The sequence below is a fragment of the Netta rufina genome, assembly GCF_964035555.1.
Source record: "Netta rufina genome assembly, chromosome: 4".
Classification (NCBI taxonomy): Eukaryota; Metazoa; Chordata; class Aves; order Anseriformes; family Anatidae; genus Netta; species Netta rufina.
In genome coordinates, this window is record NC_140127.1 from 24,753,307 (window position 1) to 24,774,127 (window position 20,821).

General features: G+C 36.5%; 2 protein-coding genes across 4 annotated transcripts in view; one reads left to right on the forward strand and one right to left on the reverse strand.

The window, feature by feature from the left end:
* The window catches only part of CEP44 (centrosomal protein 44), a 13,647-nt gene extending 13,071 nt beyond the window's left edge, over window positions 1-576 (reverse strand). For both annotated transcript variants that reach the window (XM_084286860.1, XM_084286861.1), the window contains exon 1: window positions 493-576. The gene's annotated coding sequence lies outside the window, so the exon portion shown is untranslated. The remainder of the gene's footprint in view (window positions 1-492) is intronic.
* FBXO8 (F-box protein 8) lies at window positions 508-19,428 on the forward strand. Of its 2 annotated transcripts, none has more exons than XM_084286863.1 (6): window positions 508-759; window positions 4,719-5,058; window positions 7,364-7,490; window positions 14,900-15,018; window positions 16,571-16,767; window positions 17,535-19,428. In XM_084286863.1, exons 2-6 carry the CDS (start codon window positions 4,727-4,729, stop codon window positions 17,720-17,722), a joined length of 963 nt encoding a protein of 320 aa, XP_084142989.1. In that variant the 5' UTR covers window positions 508-759; window positions 4,719-4,726; the 3' UTR covers window positions 17,723-19,428. The 2 variants fall into 2 exon arrangements, with proteins under 2 accessions (XP_084142989.1, XP_084142988.1); XM_084286862.1 differs by lacking the exon at window positions 508-759 and adding an exon at window positions 1,009-1,108.
* The last annotated feature ends 1,393 nt before the right edge of the window (window positions 19,429-20,821 follow it).

Below are 20,821 nucleotides of genomic sequence, written 5' to 3' on the forward strand. Positions count from 1 at the left end.
CTATCACTAGGTACCTGTGAGAGGAGGCCAACCCACAGCTCCCCACACCTTCCTCTCAGGTACCTGTAGAGAGCAACAGGATCTTCCCTGAGGCCCCTCTTCTCCAGGCCGAAGAACCCCAGCTCCCTCTGCCACTCCTCAAACACCTTAGGCTTAGCATTACTGGAAAGGAACTCAGCCGAGCACTCCACCTTACAAACTCGTTACTCGATACTACAAAAACCTGAGGCAAAAAGACAAAAAGGAACTTCTTGACCAAACTTCCCTTAAAAAAAATAAATAAATTAAACAAAAAAAAAAAAGTACAAGCCTGCAGTCACGACGCTCCGTCTGTTTTTATTATTTTTACTGTGCCCCATGGTGCTCAGCCCAGTAACCCCCTGGCGCAGCCCCGTCCCCGCAGCGCTGCTTTCCCGACGGGGGCAGGGCCGGGACCCCCGCCCGGGGTTCCGGAGGCCGCCGCGCCCCGCCCGGCGCGGCCCCGGCACTCACCGCCCGCCTCAGGCGCCCGCCGCCGCGCGGCCCAACGGCCGCTTCCGCTTCCAGCGCGTCCCTCCGCCGTGACGCCACTTCCAGCAACAACAGCCCCAGCCCGGCAGGAGACGCGGCGGCGGCGGCGGCGGCCTCCCTGCGCGCCCGAGGGGCTGCCGGGCTCCCCCTGCCTCCTCCCTCTGCCCAGCCCCGCTCTGCCCGGCGCGGCCCCCGCCCCGGCTGGCAGCGGGCTCGTCGCGGCGGCGGTTGGGAGCCGAGCCCGCACAGGTAAGGGGCCCCGGAGGGCTGCCCTCGGCGGGGCAGCCGGCGGCAGACGGACGGGCGGCGCGGCCAATCGGAAGCGGCGGACAAACGGGAAGGGCCAATGGGGGCGCGGGGGCGTCGCCTCCCCCGGAGTAGAAGGGACCGGGGGGGGGCCGGGGTGCCCGAGGGGCTGCTGCGGGGCGCCCTGCCCGCGGGGTTTGATGGGCGCTGCACGGAGCCCCCCGGAGATCTGTGCCCGGCCCCTGTGCTGGGCGTTATCCGGCCGGGTGGCAGCCACCGAGCCCCTCTGGTTCAACGCGGGCAGCGCTCAGCGCCCTGTCTTCAGGTCTCCGAGCAGGCTTTGGAGAGCCAGGTAAGGGGGCGAGGCGAGGGAGACGCCGTTCGGTGCTGCCCTGTGCATCCAAATCAGGCGTGGGGCAGGCACAGCCATGGGGGTCAGCGCCTTATAAATAATATGCTTCACGTTGTGTTCCCTGCCTACTTCGTGTGCTCAAACCACCCAAAGGTTTCCATTGTTAGATAAAGTTATGTCAATTGGAGGATTGGTGCCCACATTTGAGCGACTTACTGAACCTGGAGGTTGAAAATGGACATTCAAAATAATTGGAAAATATACTTTTGGGTGCGATTGCGCTAAGGGCCGTGTAATAGCAGTGAGTTGACTCATCGTGTGTTACGAGTCAGTTCTCACAGCGTTTATCCAGGATTACCACAAAGCTAAAGGCGATTGCTTGATAGGGGAAGGGGGACGCGATCCAACAGACATGCAGCATGGCAGCTGCTGGGTAGCCGCACATGCATTAAAGCCTGTCAGTTTCCAGCAGCCGTTTCTGAGTGGTTTGGGTTGTGTCTCTCTTCCCGTCATCTGAACTTCTTCGGTTGGTACTTAGAATAGAGCATCAATTAAAAGCCTGTTTACAATATTTCTGCAGTGGTATCGTTTGTGTAAGTATGTGAGTACGTTATAAGAGCTCTAGTTTCTTGATCGTTTTGTTTGTTTGTTTTTGTCTCAGAGCCACTTTTTTGTGTTAAATAATTTAGAAGTGGTTGTGCTGTAAGTGATGTGTCACGCTTAGCGTTGTGTAGGGTGATAAACCAGCAGCAAGTGTTAGTGCTCTTGTTAGCTCAGTATTGCTCAACAGAGCATATTCTGTGAACAGGAACTGCTAGCTGGGTATTGCAGTAAAGACAGTAAGCTAGCAACTGAAATTTGAATATGTAATTTCCTAGGTAGGAAATCTCGATCCCCTGCAACCATGACCAAATTCTTTACAGGTGTTGTATACGAAACAGAAAGATAATCTGACCTTGAAGAGGTTTGAAAGCTATTATAAAATTGCTAGATCTTTACCAAACGCCATAAAGTTTGCTTGATAACTCACTGGGTGCAGCCTTCCTACAGTCTGTTTCATATACTGCTGTTGTTGCTGTTGTTCTTTCTGTCTTGTCTTTTTGGTATATTACAGTTATGCAATTTGCCACAATATGATCCCTAATGTACCTCAGAGCCTTGAAAATTTCTTGTTGCTACTTTTTTTGGCCTTTTATTTATATGGACATATATAAAGTATGTCCAAATCATTAGTGCTTTTGAAAGACTTCTTTTATCAGTTTGCAGTTAACAAACATATATAGAAATGTAGCTTTTCTATAATGATGGAAACTAACATCAGAGTAGATGTCAAAAATACTAGCAAAATGCATTCCTTAATTTGGCTAACAAAAAACTACCTTAATGAGAAGATCTAGCAGAACTTTTCTTTCTCCTTACTTGACATACACAGTTCACATAGATTTTATTATTTCTTACTATGTAAAATTTCATGTTTAATATTTGAATGCTGTTGTATTTTTTCTTGCTTATATACATTGCCTAGCAAAATAGGAATGCCATCTTAATTGAATCCTCTAGTTCACCGATAGTAACCCTTTTTGAAAGGCTGTATTTGCTCAGAAATTTTCTTTATCTGCACTTTTCATCCCCTAGGAAAGTCTCCTCCTAGCTCCTGGCTTTTGTGTGGCCTACCCAAACAAACTGGTTCTGAGCTTCGTTCTTTACTGCACAAATATACCCTGTCTGCTCTTTCCAGCAATAGAAGCAGCAGCTGGAGTTGGGAGTGGCAGGAGACTTGATGGGTTTATGCTTGTAGTCCCAAATGCCAATTCTGGCACACCTAACATTGATTCATTTAATAGCTCTTGACTTTATTGCAACAGCACTGGTGATCCTCCTGTGGGATTAACATTCCTTCTCCTTGGAGAGATTTAGCTGTTCAAAGACAGAAAAAAGTAGCACTGAGCAACTGCAGCTCTGGGAATCATATTGCTTTAAGAAAAAAAAAAGTTGCTACCTCTTATTTTAATCTAGCTGGGCAATTAAAGATGCAGGCAGTTCTTTATCTTGAATACGTGTTTAATTTACATCTGGATTGTGTAAACATCAGCACAAATTACCAAGGGCTTTCCATTGCTTATGCTCTTTTTTTTTCTATATTTTCTGTAATTTCTCCATTTTCATCACTCACCTTATTTGTGGCCTGTTTCTTTCTGCATATGTAGAACAGTTTCCATCTATTGCCAACTTTTAACACTTTTAAAGTCCCATTTTTAATTCCCTCTGCTAGTAAAATATAAATAACTTTAAATGCATGTGAGATCCTAACAGACCATACAGGTTTCTTTCTCGAAAGCCAGCATCAGGATGTTGCAGATTCCTACTATGATTACTTGGAGTGGTCTGTCATTGTAGCAAAAGCCAGAACATCAGATGTATCACCATATACGCACTACTTGTGATGGGATTCAGACGATATTCCAATAATGAATTAGTGTGATATATTATACTTTAATTTTCCCTCTTAGTAAATGCAGGTTATTACTGAAATTTGAATTGTGGCTTTCAGAAATCATTGAACCTGAATAGCTTAGAGGATCTGTTGTCTTTATTACAATCTGCAGCCAAGTTTGACAAAAATAAATAAATGGATGCAGTGTACAAGTTGTGATAAGTAAATACAGAAGCCAGTGAGTTTTTGTATGAGGTGACGTTTAATCCTGTCTCTTACATTCAGTCTAAGTACTTCTGGGGTACCTCTCAAGGGTTTGGGATATGAGATCGTAATGCAGACATTGAAAAGGCTGTAGAGAGGAACAGCAAAGAGAGGAATAGACACCACCTTGTGTTCCAATCAAGACTTCCAGGCTTTCAAAGCAGTGGCCTTACATTTTGGAGAATTGTTCAACACAGTAACTGAACTTACTGTCACAATGATTTCAGAATTCAACCTCAGTGTTGCCTTAAATTTATTTCTTTATTCTTTGTCACAGTGCTTTTTAAAAAAAAAAAAAAAAGAAAGAAAAGAAAAGCTTAGGTAGGTCACTGTGGTTCCTACAGTTTTCAGGATTTTCAAAAACTTTTTTCACTTTACTAATATATAATCACTGAAGTAAGTTAGAAATACTGTAGCTAAAAGCCATTCCTAAGTTGTTAAGTGTTGCCTTAATGTCAGCCTATTTTTATGTGCTTTCCAATACTGAGGACAATTTCATTTTTCCTTACATTTTATAGCATTTCAGTATTTCTAAATAAGCTTTTTTAATTACATTTAAAGGAAGTGTGAAAAAGATAATTACAAATGCTCTGCTGGTTGGGTCTTCTTAACTTGCATCAGACATAAATAAGTGATACTGTTTGCAGAAGTTTTTTTGTTAATTTTGTAATTCTTGAAGCAAGGAAACATTTGGAAAAAAATCTTCTAGTTTTTATTATGATTTTTGTTTCCAGTATTTCTGTAGTTGCTCCTTTGTAGACAGAATAAACTGTCAGCATAACTTTGATAAAAGTCACTTTTTTGTTATTCAGAACAAACTTCCAATTTTAATTTTCTAATCTGACCTGACTCTGTCTTACAAATATTTTTAAATAGCTGAGAATATTTAACTTGTATTTTTATGTCCAACAGGCTCGCAGATGGGTCAGGGACTCTGGAGAGTTGCTAGGAACCAGCAACTGCAACAGCAAGGGTACAGTGGACAAGGCTATCTTACCAGAGAACATGGCAGGAGGATAGCTACTAACAATGTTTCTAACAATACAAGCCACCGGAAACAAACCCAAGGAGGCATTGATATCTACCATCTATTAAAGACAAGAAAATCTAAAGAGCAAGAAGGATTCATTAACTTGGAAATGCTGCCACCAGAGCTTAGTTTTACCATTTTGTCATACCTGAATGCAACTGATCTCTGTCTAGCTTCGTGCGTCTGGCAGGATCTTGCTAATGATGAGCTTCTCTGGCAAGGGTAAGCAAAACAAACAAACAAAAAATTGTTACCTGGAAATAGTAAAAACAATTATTAAACTTAAATGTTGTCTCAAAATGCACTTTGTGTTGTTCAATCCTTAGAAAACCTTTGCTAAGTTAAAAGGAGAAACTTGAGTACAGTTTTAAAATGTTATTCTGGATTTGTAATTACTATCAAGTATTAGTAGATGTTACTGTACACACAAGTGTGCTTGGTGTAAGCATATATGTGTATTACTACAAACCTGTTGTTTGATTATATCATGGGGAAAAAAATGGACTTGTCTTCCCTTTTGTATTAACACACAGCTGAACTGTTTGTATTATTACTTCTCTGAACTTCAAATAAATATCTAGCTCAAGCAAGCCAATCTATTCAACTAAAGCTCCAGAGAGAAAGGAATGAGAACTCATCTACTTTACTTATCTTAGAGCAACCTAAGTGTTTGTATTTGGAAGACAGTGACAGAAGGAACAGGGAAATAAAAGGTCATTTCTGCAAATATATCATGGAATTTCTGCAGCTGAACAACAGCTGAAATGCATTTATATAACTCGCAGAGGTAATTCTGCTTGTTTATGTGTCCAGGAAATAAATAATGGAATATTCTATCAAATAAAATAGTATAAGATCAAAATTGAATTACAAGCACCATCTTTGATATTTGGTGTTTTATAACACTAGGGAAGACTCATATGAAAGTATACCTAGCTTAGAGTAGATGGTCAGCAGAATGTGTCTTCTTTCACAACATAGTCTTACCCCTTAACTTAACTGACAGTAAGTAGTATTAATATAATAAATGGATTATTGTTCCAGGTCCTGTTTATTTTCTTTTATTTGTGCTCTGTTTTCTCCTTCCGTCATCTATTTATTTGCACATCTGCATTTGAAGCAGTTTCCCTTCCTATTATATTTTATGAACTGCAGTAATAGAGTAATGCAATTATTTCTTAGTCACAGTTGTTCTGTTGTTGGAGACTGTTGTCTTGACAGAAAATAGGAATTCTGGTGAAGGTCCTGCTAAGCTTCTAAGTTTATGCACGTCTTAACATTTCAGGAGGTTGTACTGTTTTTGACCCTTAGTATGAAAACCATACAAAACACAAGTAGATTTCCAGTACTAAAGCATAAGTATACTATAGCTTCTTAATTAAACAATTGTATGCAGTGTATATTCTTAGCATACAGGTAAAAAGTGTATTTCACTCAGAAATATTTCGTTCTGTGAAATACCTCTTATATATATTTGATATATATATATATACATATATATGTGTATATATATATATAAAAAATATATATTTATATATATATTTATATATATATAAATATTCAGTGAAATCTTCACAAATATTCCTTCCAAACATAAAGTTTGGTGGTGAAAACCTGTCCTTATTTAGCAAATTTATAAAAGTCTCAGTTCACATAATATCTGCAAACATCTTAGTTCTTAATATTCCATTTGTATTGGATGTGTTTGAGTTTAGACTTCAGCAAGTCCTGTGGTTGTAGTTCTGAACTCAGTCCAAATAGGACTCAGGTTCCTGATCTGAAAACCATTCTTTCACATTCTCGGTAGTTACCTGCTGAATTCTGACTATTGTGGTCAATTATTTACAAAACAGATGCCTTAAAACAAAACCACAACTGAAATAAGGAATCTATATAACAAACAAAGTGATGTTTCAAGGGAAGTTCAGATGGTGTCATCAAAGAAACTGGGATGAGGGACAGAAACTGATGAAACTGATACAGAGTCAGGGTGGGATAGAAAGAAAAGAAACTGTGAACTAATGGAAAGTATAGATGAAATGTGCACGGAGTGGTGGGGTTGGATCACGTAACCCAGACTGGTCAAGACTGGAAAAAGGACAGGTAGAAAGTAATGAGTTGGATAATTTGATGCAGATGTGGCATCTCACTCATTGCAAAACTGGAGCACAAGAAAATAAACACAACTTTTTAATCTCTGATACTGCTGCAGGAGAACAACTTGTCACTTGTTACCCACTGTTCAGGTACTAGAGTTCCAGAGGTCCCAGCTATGTGGATGTCGTTATGAAGCCACCTACTGGGATGCATTTTGAGATTTCATTCAAATACACCAAAACCTGCAAAAGAAAAAAATCATCATATCATTGAAGACTTGAGCAATACACATGCAAAAGGCTTTAAGCGTTATAATCAACCTTTTTCTTACTGTTTGGGTGTTTGGTTTTGCAACATTGACTACATTGATTCTGTAAATATATGAAATACAGAAAAGAATTTTGATAATAGACTAATTCTGTTTTCATAGGTTGTGCAAATCCACTTGGGGTCACTGTTCTATATACAATAAGAATCCACCTCTAGGATTTTCCTTTAGAAAATTGTATATGCAGCTAGATGAGGGCAGTCTCACCTTTAATGCCAACCCTGATGAGGTAAGTAAACTGTTGTTGACAGTAATAAATAGTTTAATTATGACTGTTTTATAGCCATAGACATACTAGAAGCAAAGTTTTAATAGGTATTTGTTCTGTAGTAGGACTGGTTAATACTAAGATACAGCCCCTTCTTGATCTTTTTTGCATATGGTACCTGTGCACATCATTTACATGGCTTGCCTCTTAAATGCTCTGTACCATAGTCTGACCTATGGATGCCAGAAACTCATAATCACGTATTGGCATGGGAACAAGGGGAAATCCTAGCTGAAGAGGTAGTGCAAAACTTAAAAAGGGTAATAATATGTATACTTAAACTAAAATGCTGCTTCACGGTATGGATTTGATCACACTTAGTTGACTTCATGCAAAGCAGGATGAGGTGTAAAGTGACAGCAATTACTTCTGTGACAACTGCAATTTCTTGTAAAGCATTTTTAAACTTTCACTGTCAAGGAATGCATCTTGAAATATTATGGAAAAAGATTTACTGCTGAACTACCCAACAGATTGGTTTGACTTCTGTGGACACTTGTTCTGCATAAACCTAATTTTCTTTATAGTATGTAATGCCATAAATTTATTTTCAAAAAAAATACCCCATGTCAAGCTAAAAGGTTTCCGTTTATTAATTTATGTAACTAGCTGGGAAAGTCAGTTTCTGCCCTCTCTCTGTCACCTTTCAAAGAAGAAAAGAGTTTGAGAGTAGACAGCTTTTGCTTGGGAAATACACAGTTAATGACAAAGTGACAAAGAGAGTCTTTTGTGTACACAACCAGACTCCTCCTGCTTCATGTTTCCTAGGAAGAGTTGGTAGACAGTACTGAACAAAAGGGAATATTAACTTCCTGCATATGTTTATACATACACAAGGAAGTGGCAATTGAATAAATCCAAAGTAGGAAAAGAATTAAGAGTAATGAAAAGATATACTTCCAGGAGCCAATAGTTCACTTGGCTGGTAAGATGCAGAAAACAGTCATATGAATCATTACAATAATGGGATTTTGTTTAAATTCATGCTTTACCTCATATTCTGCTTGATAAAGAAACACACTACTTTTATTAGTCACAAATTATAGTATTCTGTAACTTCTCTCATAGAGCTCTGCCTTGAACTTTGATACACAGTGCTGAGATGTCTTATCAGCACCTTGCTGCTCGAGTGATAAGCATTGATTTTCAGCAGGATTTTAATGAATATAGTAATAAATGTAAAGCTTTGCAAATGAAACACTGTGTTTTCAAGGATATATGAAGTTTTAATTGCCCCCACAAATTTTTATTTGCCTTTCAATTTGTTTTAGGATAATTTTTCATTTCATATTTCAGTTTAAAATATACTGTTTTTAAGTTTTTAATATATTGTTATGTTCCAACATAATTTAAAGCAATTGTGGTAGGTTTAAAGTATTTGGAGCCATCATAAAACGCACTGAATAAAGGTGTTGGTATTTTTCAAGGAAATGAAGATGAGCAAATTAGAGATACTTTATAGTATACCTAAACTAGATATTAAGTTTGTTATGCTACGTTCCTTCTGGTTTCATTATAGTTATATTGTACAGTGGCAATATGAACAGACTTTGTCAGGCCTAGTGAGAGATTAAAGCTTCAGGATATCTCCTAAGGGCTTCTGTTCCTCTCTCCCTGTGGAGCACCATAGCCTGGCAGGAATCATTCAGGGCCTGAGTTTCAGGAGAATTCAGATACCATTGCTTTTCTTGTTTACAACTGTGATATTGGCAGAATTATTATTATAAGGACACTGTGACTGGAATATATGATATGACATTCCACTATGACAAATTGTCATGGAATTTCCTGCCAAACTCTGCTTTACATTTGATAACAGACCTGGTCAAAGTACTATAAAAATAGGAATATTTACAGCCACAGGAGCAAGATTCTCCAAAGGACACCGCCCATGTCATGAAAATGGGTAACCAGGCTCCACAGCAACAGCTCCAGAGCTAGCGGTGGCTCACGGGGTAGGGAAGAGCATCTACACACTTTGTGGTAGGATTCTCTGGTTAGCCATTGTTGTGTGCATGGTGTTGTGATATCTGCTGTAATTTAATGTATCGGTTGTGTGCATGAGCTTGCATAATTCATAGCAGGTGCTCACATTCTGCTGAAAGGATGTGCATAATCACATTACACAATCTGAAAACCTTCCAATGCATGTTTGGTTTCTGTTCTTTTGTTTGTTGTTTGGTTCTTCATCATAATGGCAGCACCACTGTAGCCAAGATTTTGGAACATTTTTTTGTTTTCTTTTGGGAGAAGGGGTGCCTCAGTGTTAGTATTAAGACTTGAATATGAATATTCTGTTGTTTAATCTGCCTACATGGTCTCTGCTGTATTTTATTCTAAAGAGTGTGTGGCATATGCAAAACATTCTTCATGCAGTGCTCATTCCATATCATGTATACTTATGACTCAGCTTGTAAGCAACTCTCTACAAAATATGCTGTCAAGTTTATTACACGGGGCTATGCTATGGATTTAAGATTGGAAATGAAGGTGGAAAAATACTTTGGTCAGGAAAGAAGATCTAATTTCTGTTTCATTCTTGATGATAGCAGTTCTTAAAGATTCTGCTTGATAGCATTTATTTATATGGATTTCATAGAGGTCAGGATATCCTTTATGTAGCATAATAACAGCATAAATACAGTCAGCAGAGACAGTGTTTACAGTGTACTTGGCTTTCCAGTTTTATGGAAATTGGTTCATTCATTACCAACTGCCCTTACTTTTTACTAGGGATGTGAGTTTTCTGTTCTTGGTTATAAATGAATTTTTAGTGATGTGCATAAAGCTACCTTACCTGGCTTTTAATTATAGCTAGTCTGTAGATAATAGAATATTTACTGTGCTGTATATTTCTAGCCAAATTTTTGGAACAGTTATCCCATTTCATAGTGATCTACTAAGCAAGCCAAGGATGAGATGCATTGATTTATTTCTCCTAAGAATATTAAAAGTATGTGCATGTGACAGGGACAAGAAGTTCTATGTGATTTCAACTTCCCTTCTAACTATGTGAAAAGGTGGAATGGATGAGAGAGTTGAAACCATTTTGAAAGCTGTCCTTTTAAGTCAAAGAACTTCAGTCATCTAAATTACCAGTTATGGAAGCTGTGTAACATGAAAAATATTTCTACAATTAAAAGATGGCATCACAAGTGTGTATCACTGAGACTGTATTTTAAAGACGTGCCATGAAAGAGGCTTTTGAAGTGGATGTTTTATATTGTGTCCACATTTGTCACCAAATGAGTAAATCACTGTATGACTTGATAACTTAGGAAAAGAACCTTATAAATACCTACTGGAAAATATAAAATCAGTACTTGTGTTCTGTTCTGGAAGAATCACCATGAAATGTATTAAGATACTGTATTTATGTAGAAAAGAAATATAAATAATAATACTGTACATTTCTAATTATCATTTACTAATCATGTTAGTGTTATCTAGAAGCCCCAAATAGAAATTGGGGATAGAAAAGGCCAGGGGCCTTTATTTACATACAACATAAAAGCAGAGTCGCTGCCCCCCAGAAAATCATCTATATAATCAAGCTAGTAGTTTTACTTGAATTCCCGTATTTCCTAATCATTTATTAAGAACGTTTAAATTTATTTGGTGATCAAAATCCTCCTTTTTTTTTTTTTTTTTTTTTTTTAATATAGCACAGTCTAGAAAGAAACCTGCATTTTGTGTTGATATTTACATAATCCTACGAAAGCCTGGAAAAATCAACTGAAAATGCTAATGTTGATATTCTACTAGCGATTTCCTTAGTCACCTTTTAAAACTACGTAAGCTGAACAAATAGAGCAGTGTACAAATGTTTATGTCAGATTTCAAATATTAAGTGAAATTTGTCTCTATTAACAAATATATTTGTCATATATTTAGCTGTAGTATTTTTAAATGTCCATTAGGTAAAAAGCATCATCTCTTACTTCTGATTCGGCAGACAATTCCATTTAAATATTAAAAAACAAAGAACGTATATGTGTAGGAGGAGAGGAAACGTGATTTCAGACAGTTCTGTGTTACCAACTTAGAGTATGGTTGGTTTGCTTTGTATGTGTAACTAAACAGAAAAGTCCAAGGCAACTACAAATGTTTTAATGTTAACTACTTTACTGAAAAATTCTGGAAGTACTATTATGAGAGAATAAAATCAATGCAAAAATTAAACCAATTTTGTAAAAGAAAACTTTTTGATTTTTAGCTGTCCTGTATGGATATAAATGAATGGAAAGACTCTTGGGAACTAGAGAAAGTAAGCTAGAGGTGTCAGTGCTGTAACAGAATAGGTTGGTAATATACGCATTTTGTGAAAAGCTTATTAAATGCTTTGGGGAAAAAAAAAAAAAAGAGCAATTATAGAAAATAAGTTATGTAAATACAATGAATTACTTTTCTTGTAACTATTGGGCTATAGTTATGATTGCTGTTTCCACATACAATCAAAGTACTCCTTCATCCATGAAGATTTTATCCAGAGCTGGCTTCTTGGCCATGGAAGGCAAGGTATCTTTAAGGCATCTTTCCTAACTCTATAATGCTGAGAATATCATAGGGACAAACAGGTTCCTTGCAGAACTTTGAGAGCTGCTGGCAATCTAGGGTGTTGTGCTGTTCACCTAATTACAGTTCCTCCAAACCAGCTCATCCTGCTCTATTTCTAAGTGTTAAAAAGACCTCTTCAGACCTGGTGGATAGCGGCTCAGATCTGCCTAGCTGAATTCAGTCAAACATTACCTAGAAGAATCACCAGATGACTGAAAAATAATATTAGCATAGATTTTACTAGCGTGTAGAACTATTTATTTCAGCTACTATACCTGCCACAAGCAACCATTCTAGCTTCATAAAGGGATTTATTTGAGATGTGGGTTTTGAGAGGAATACAAGGCAGTGTTTACAGTGTCACAGAAAGCAGATTTGATGACATGCCTTAAATCTTGAAAATAAATTTAATTTGCTATGAGCCAAAATTTAAGAACTTTGAAGAGAAATCTTCAAATTTCTATTGCCGCAAAGTATTTGTGGTTGCTTAGGAAGAAATAAAAAGCAACTAAAGATGATGGCATGCATTGAAGTGTATTTAATTTATACCCTGTTTATTTGTGAAAGAGATGAGGAAAATGAATAAAGAGACTGCATTCACAGAGAGAGATTGTTAAGAGATTGTGTGTGGTGGGGAGAGAGAGGGAATTAAGAGACGGGATAAAAACGTTTTGCAAAGACTCATTAGAGTATCAGATAAGGATCCTACACTGAGTTGTAATCTAATACACAAAAGAAATGACTTACTGCTTTTACTGACACAGAAAAATCAATCCCCTGTTTGTCTTAAAGTAGATGCTGTTTTCATGTTGTTTCATCTATGAAGTGCCAGGTATTTTCTGGATATGTTGCAGAAGTGTTCGTTAAATAGCTGCAGCATAAATGCTTTTAAAAGTAGAGCGTTACTGAAACTTCTTTGACAGGGTCCAGTTTATATTACCTTAAACAAGCACTTCTTAGTGAAGCAAATGCTAAAGTCTCATTAAGTCAGGATATAAGTAAAGGAGGCATAGTTAAGCCAAAAGTGTAAAGAATAGTGAAGCCCTGGTGTCCTGCTGTTAGTCACATACACACCGCCAAAATACTTGAGAAATTAGTAAAAGGTTCATATTCATTTTGGTCTCCCATTTTTATTTTCCCATTTACCTCTAATTCAAGAAAGTACTTAACCATACATTGCCCATCCTTATTTCAAACAGACTTAAATATAATTTAATTTGGGCTTAAATGCAGACGTATAATGCAGTACATTTCATTACTGTCACAAATAAGAATTCTTAAAATCAGGCACTAAAACTTCTGGTTTATTTTTTTCTTAACTGTATAAAGCCTTTATATTTGTATTTATTTTAGAAAGCATTCTTTTAAAAATAAAGTATGCTTCTCCACTGCTATTTTTTGTAAATATTAAAAATTATGGACTGGTTAAAAAAAAGGTTAGATAATACTATATGTGTTTATTGGCTTTTCACTTGTCATGGATATTTTAGGTATCTGACTCTGTATCTCAGGGCATATATTCTAATTTATTTTTACTTGATATAAGTGAGATTTTGTTTTACTGATCCACTTCATAAAACATCTTTCCAAACCTATGCTCAGTACTTTATTTCTTTTTTAAGCAAAATTGCATGGCACTGGGAAGTTAGTTTATAGACTGAACAGGTTTCCCCTACATGTTTATAGATGTAATGTATACAATATAAACTAAAAGGGCAGACTTACAAAAAATAGTGGTCTCATTTCAGAAGATTTCAGAAGTGTTTAAAGGTGACATAGGTAGTGGCACTACCTCAGTGTACGCTGCCTACACTGAGATGCACTCCCGTACACATTTTACATTATTTTAATGTTATGGTGTAATAGATACTGTAATTAAGGAACGTAAAATTTCTGTTTAACAAATTCTTAAAACTGCTCCCACTCCCTGGCAAAGTGAAATTAAGCTAGTTGATTAGATTTTTGTTAGTGGAACATTTGAACGTTTTAAAAATCCATCAAGGTGGTTTTGATCAAAGGAAAAAGTTCTCATGCTTTGGGATATTGCAGTGAACATAAAGAACTCAGGATATCGTTGAAATATTTTTTACAAAATATTTTTATTTTTAAATGAAATTTGGCATGTGTGCTATAAGAAATGTGTGCTTGGCAAAGTGTGGAAAATTGTGGAAATTATAATATGAATATTAAATATACACAATAGTTCTATTTTTCTTAAGGTATTTATATATTGATGCAGTGTTCTTATTTATGTGTATGCACATTTGTATATGTTTATATTTACCTATGCTTTGAAATCAGTGTGCTTGTGTTTATTTGCATTATTACACATTTAAACAAATGCATTTAATGCATCTATTTGAATGTGATGCGTCATAAACATTAATGTTCTCACATGTATTAGTCAAAGATTTAAAAGACAAAACACATTATGGCTAAGATTTTCTTCTCTACAAAAGTTATGAAATTAAAAGTTATGGTCCCTGTAGCATTTTAAATACAATTTTTGACAGTATTAAAACCAAAATATTAGTCTACACTGTAAATGAGATACTACAGAATTATGGGATTCATAATTTTAAATATCCTACTGTGAGTATATGTAAAATCTCAACCATAACAACGTATTAAGTTCCTTTTAGATTGTATTGTGCATGTTGAAATGTTACTGAATGGAAGAGGAATAATTCTGCTTAAATATATATATATATATATATGGTTGCATTATATTCCTACATTGCTAAGGACAGTGCTTGTTCCTAAATGTAATATGTACATATAAATATGTTTAATCTTCATATCTTTTATCTCAGGGAGTCAACTACTTTATGTCCAAAGGCATACTAGACGATTCGCCAAAGGAAATTGCTAAGTTTATCTTTTGCACAAGAACACTAAATTGGAAGAAGCTGCGAATCTATCTTGATGAAAGGTAACTTGAATTTCTTGCAAGGAGAAAACAGCTATTCTCAGTGTACAGCACCATTCAATAATAAATATTTTGTTTATATTAATATAATTTTATTGATGTAAAACTATATTAAAACACAGCTAGGTAATGCTGTTGCTAAATCTGAACAGTTTCTTGGTTCTAGAATTTGTGACTATAACACCTTATAAGAACCCTTGAAAATATTACTTATAACCAATTAATCAATCTCACATAGTGTGCTATTTCTCTGTTTTTGCAGTTCTTCATATAAATTGTGTGCAAGCTGTAGCGTGCATTCAAACTGCACACAATAGTTTGTGCTGTATGATGTTCACGACTTGTAGATATTTTGTTGCTTTTTTTGATTTGGTCTTTCTTTTTGGTGTTAAGCAGGAAAAACAGTCCTTTTATGAAGTGGCAGTAGCTTTTTAATTAATAATGGATTATCTAACCACTATTTGATTGTGGTAGGGAACTCTACCCCCTACTGTAGCATGCTCTTCCACCTCCACAGTGCTTTCTTTTGCCCATCAGAGTACCTTCAGGTTGGGGTGGTGCAGTATCAGGAAAGAGGGGCACCAACTACCAGTTCAAATGAAAGTTGTAAGAGGAGGAAAATAATAACTGGACTTATATAGGATGAGCAGAGGGACAGCAGCATTTACAGCAGGAATCCTCTCCTGCTTCTCATCCTATTCAGCCTGTACTACAAAAGAACTCCTTCTATTAGAATTCATTTTTTAGTATCATCACCACTGACAGTCCTGTACTATAAAGCTTCAGATTATCAAGTTTTGGTATAGTAGAAGAAATACAAAACCATTTATCAGATGAGATTGCAAGTTAATTTTATCAACACCTTCTGCTATTCATCCTCCCTTCATGGAGTGTAATCAGGCACTAAAAGTTAAACTGGGTTTCTAGATGTCCCTCTTAGTATTGAACTGTTTAATAGAAAGGACCAGTGTAACAGAATATTCTTTGTGTCGCTCAAATTTATTTCCAAGTTTGCTTCAAATGTCTTCTTCATCTCTATGTGTTTAGGCTAGTCTGATTTCGTTGTTTCTGTGTGCAGTTGAAAACACTTCATTGCGTTGCACTCTGATGGACTTAGACTTTAAAGGGGCTTTGAGAGCAAATTTTATCTAACTTAAGCCGGTTTTTAACAAGATACTGCTATAACAGCTTCTACTTAGGCAACAAAACCTGCAAGATACACAGAAATGTGTTCTCTTAACTGTCTCTTTAAATGACTGTCACATTGCTTAAAGGAATTGAAGCCTTTATGTGTAGTATAAGTGACTTTGCATATGAAGAAATGTAAACTGCTAATTAATGTATATTTTTATATTTGGTTGCTATTGTAAGTGCTATTTATATTACTGTCTTTGCAATGTTAGTGATAATTTTGTCCTTCAACCAAAGTAAAGCTAATAAACTATTCTAAAGTTCCAACTACCCTAAACCTTTCGTATTGATTTTTAAACCTACATTTTCATATGTAAATAGGTAAAAGAAACATCTCTAATAATGTGGGATTTTCTTCTACCAGGCGAGATGTTTTGGATGACCTTGTGACGCTGCACAACTTCAGAAATCAATTCTTACCAAATGCACTGAGAGAGTTCTTCAGACATATTCATGCCCCTGAGGAGCGTGGGGAGTACCTTGAGACTCTTATAACAAAGTTCTCTCACAGATTCTGTGCTTGTAACCCTGATTTGATGAGAGAGCTTGGCCTTAGCCCTGGTAAGCAAAAAGAGCTTTGATTCAGTGAATCACTCTATTTCTGTACATATTTGGTTGATGTTACTGCTCACAATAAATACGCAAGCAGCATCTAAAATATTTGTCGAAGTACATATATGGCTTGGGAGGGTCTTTCACCTATGTTGAATATTCAGGCATCATCCTGTTTGGGCTGAAAAAAAAAAAAGAGAAAAAAAAATGTACAGATTCTTTTCTTAGACCCAACTGAGAAGTGTTGAGGGATAAACATGATATCTTTCCTTCAATTTTTCTGTGTTTACAGTCTGTACTATCTCTAAACTCCCTCTTGCAAAGACTTACACACTTAACGTTTTGCCCTGTGGATAGTACCAGAGAAATGAGGGAATTTGGGGCCTCACTGAAGTTAATAAGCATTTCTAATCGGTTGCTGGGGAGCCAGTTTTCAGCAATGGGACTGCTTTTAAAGATATTTAAAGATAAGCTTTAGCTGGATGTTGACCTTAGTTTATAAAAACTTCAAGAATCCATTTAAATTAATGTGTATAGAGCCATCAGTGACTTTTCGATATTGTAGAAGAGTTAAAAGATTTGTAATTGTTCATCTGGCAACGTGCTGATGTCATTACTTTGAAAATTGGTACACTAAATTTTATGTTGGTGGGATATCCCTTTTTATTGTTATGTACCTATATGTACTGTTATAGGCCCAGATGCTGAAGACTTGGTAAGATTCAGGAAATATTTGTAATGATCACCGTTTCCTTTTATATTTTTTTCTTGTATAGATGCAGTTTATGTACTGTGTTACTCTTTGATTCTACTTTCCATTGATCTAACCAGCCCTCATGTGAAGAACAAAATGTCAAAGAGAGAATTCATCCGAAATACACGACGAGCCGCACAGAATATTAGTGAAGATTTTGTAGGGCACCTTTATGACAACATCTACCTTATTGGCCATGTGGCTGCCTAAAAGCACAATTTGCTAGCACTTAATATTTGTAATTTTCAAAAACTACATCAGTTCAAGAAATTGATTATTTTGTAGAGATGGGGGTTATTTTAGTGCTGGTCATTCTAACCTCTGTATGCAATCAAAGTTTGTGTGTGTAAGTGTGTGTATGTGCAGACTACCTTTTCTAACTATTTACTGTGGGAATGGAAGGATTTGGAGATATGTTTTTCGTAATTTTTTTAGTTTTGCACAAAACAATGCCATTAGTCTGACACAACTATTTACAAATGTTAAAACTGACGTTACAGTCTAAGCTGACAAAGTGGTGGATTTGTGCATTAGATCTGCTTGAAACTTTAATAAGTTCATTCTTTTTAAAATGCCATGTAATGTGTATATATTTAACTGAAGAGGTTTATAATCATAATTATTTTATTGTAAAATATTTTAACTAAAATTTCTCCTTTTATCTCTTAAGAGTGTACTTCTTTCTTTTACATTAAGCTTTTTCTTTTACAGTGCTAGTTACCTCAGATACATATGTTAGAGAAACTGATTTGAATACCATCAGAAATTTTATTCTAGAAGATGACAGAATACTTGTAAAATATCAAAGTTGATATTTAATACTATATGACTAACTTGAACAATAACAATGTGCTATTAACTCAAATTTAAAGAAGATTAAAACCTCTGTTCTAGATGAACCCTGATGTCAGTTAGACACAGCCTAGGAAGAATGTGTTTTACACATAGCTAACCTATATTGTAGGCACGTTGGTGATATAGGACAACTACATTCAGCTATTCAGCACTGTAAGCAAAGGAAAATTTCAACAGGAAAAGTGGTAGAGAGCAGCTAAACATGTTGCTTCTTTCAACCGCTTCCTCAGTCTAGAAGTGTCAATGATGGAAATGCCTAGACAAATTTATACCAGATGACTCATTGTTAAAGCTGTTAAAAACAGTGACTGTGCATGCTTAGTGTGGTTACTGTGCAAGACTGGAGCTGTTGCAGACTGTTTAGCCAACCCGGATACTGAAGTGTTCTCTGAGTCTCTTATGTAGCTAGATTTTTAAATACTGCTAGATTTATGAAAATACTTGAGAAATGGTTTCAGGTCAGATCATATCTTACATTCTCAGAGGCGTGTAGAATATTAGTGCATTTGCAGTGAAAATGCAGAAAGTTAATAAGGATTTTTGCCTGGTTTTAACTCATAGTGCAGTGCTTCTGTTAAACTGACGTCATATGTAGTTGAAATAAGAGTCATTCCTTAATCTTTTCCTAATTGTTTGTTTACATAATCCTCAGATAGCTCTAGCATCTGTTTTCATTGTGGTAACTAATAGATTTATCGTTTTTACCTACCACACCATGAAATGAGGTAGAAAGATCTTTTTAGTTCTGTTTTACAGACTGCTGTGGATTTTTATTTTTTATTTTTTAATGTAGAAAGCTTATGGCAGAGACAGGAATTGAATGCAGGTTGTACTCTTCATAGGCATGCACTTTGCCCACACTGCTGCTTTTTCTTCGGCACTGAGTGGTTACTACATTCATCTTAGATGTGAGAAAAGCAATGACTAACAATATACTTACTTCAGTCTACATAAGGGCTACATAAATAACAGGGGAAAAAAATGTAGCTACTGCTGCTTCAAGTATTTTGCATAAGCAAGATTTGGTTCATAGCTCTGGTTCACATGCAAAAATGCACTCAGAGTTGTATTTTTTTTTTATTAAATTACCTTTAATCAAGTTTAAATGTCATTTGTGTTTGTTAGTGTAAACTGCCAGCAGTATTGCAGTAATCTTCCAGCAAAGTTTTACCATATCATTCCCGTCTCTCAGGGTCCCTCATTGCATCACTCGGTCCTTTCATGTATTTCACAACCGTGCATTCCTTGATCGTTTATTAATCTCAAACATGAAATGTTAAAAACATTACATTAAACATTGCCTTAGGCAAAGGTCTGTCCCTGTTCAGGAAAAAAAAAAAAAAAAAAAGGAAAATTGTAATGTAATCTGTAAAACCAACAATAAGGACAAGTCTCTGTGTGCTCCTTGAGGTGCTCTTACATGAAGACTGCAGATTACAGCTTTCTAGAAACCACTCCTCAGAAGTTACTCACGTAAAGAGAAGAATTCAGTGAATTTTGAAGTTACAACTAATCTTATCTGGAAGAGTTTTCTTCTGGGACCACAAATGCAGCTCAAGGTCTAATTCTCTTCTCATCGGCACCTATGTTGACATGAAAGACAGCGTTTTAGATTTTGCACTGATACAAGAGTACAATTCGTTAATTGTAATTTCTCTTACTTCCCAGTTACCCTCAGTTCCCATCAGGTAGATACGGAACAAAGCCTCCAGGCAGGCAGAATATATTCTGTCTGAGATAGAGTACATCTATTAACAAGGTTTAGAAAGCTTCAAAAACCAGGGTGATAAATTAGAAACAGGACAATATGCTTAAAGTCTGGCGGGGGGGGGGAACAAAACACTACTCACTACAAATAACAGCATCTGATCTTCTAAGTATGATTTTGAACAGTGTTAGTTGATTAGCACCCAACTCGTGCTGTACATTGTACATTATGTTACCAATTCATAGTGGAATAGAAAACCTCAACGTGCCACATGTGAATTCCCACAGAGGTACCAATAAACACAAAATTACAATAGACATCTCATCTGTTCTTTTTTCTTTTGAGGTTTGTGTCTTTCTCCAGAGTGGCAGATAAGTAATATCTATTTATTTAAATAATCTAGAATTTTCTTGAAGTTAGGCAATTTTCTGCCATGTTTTACAAGAAAGAAAAAAAAATCTTAAGTAGGTGTAAAACCACTCTTACAAAGAGAAAAGATAAAGTTTGAATTTCCTTAATCATCCTCCAGAAGTCCTCTAAAAACAAAGGTTTGGGCAGTGTCTTCTTCAGTATACACTATTGCTTTCTACATGTACATTTGAAAAGGAAATAGTGATAGGTACTATGCTGCCCTAGGTGTTACTAAGCACTGTACTGTTGGTGTGCTGTGAAAGTTGCTGCTTGATCAAGCACTTCAGAGTATGTAGAGGATCTCAAACCTAATGATGTGAATATGATCATACTAT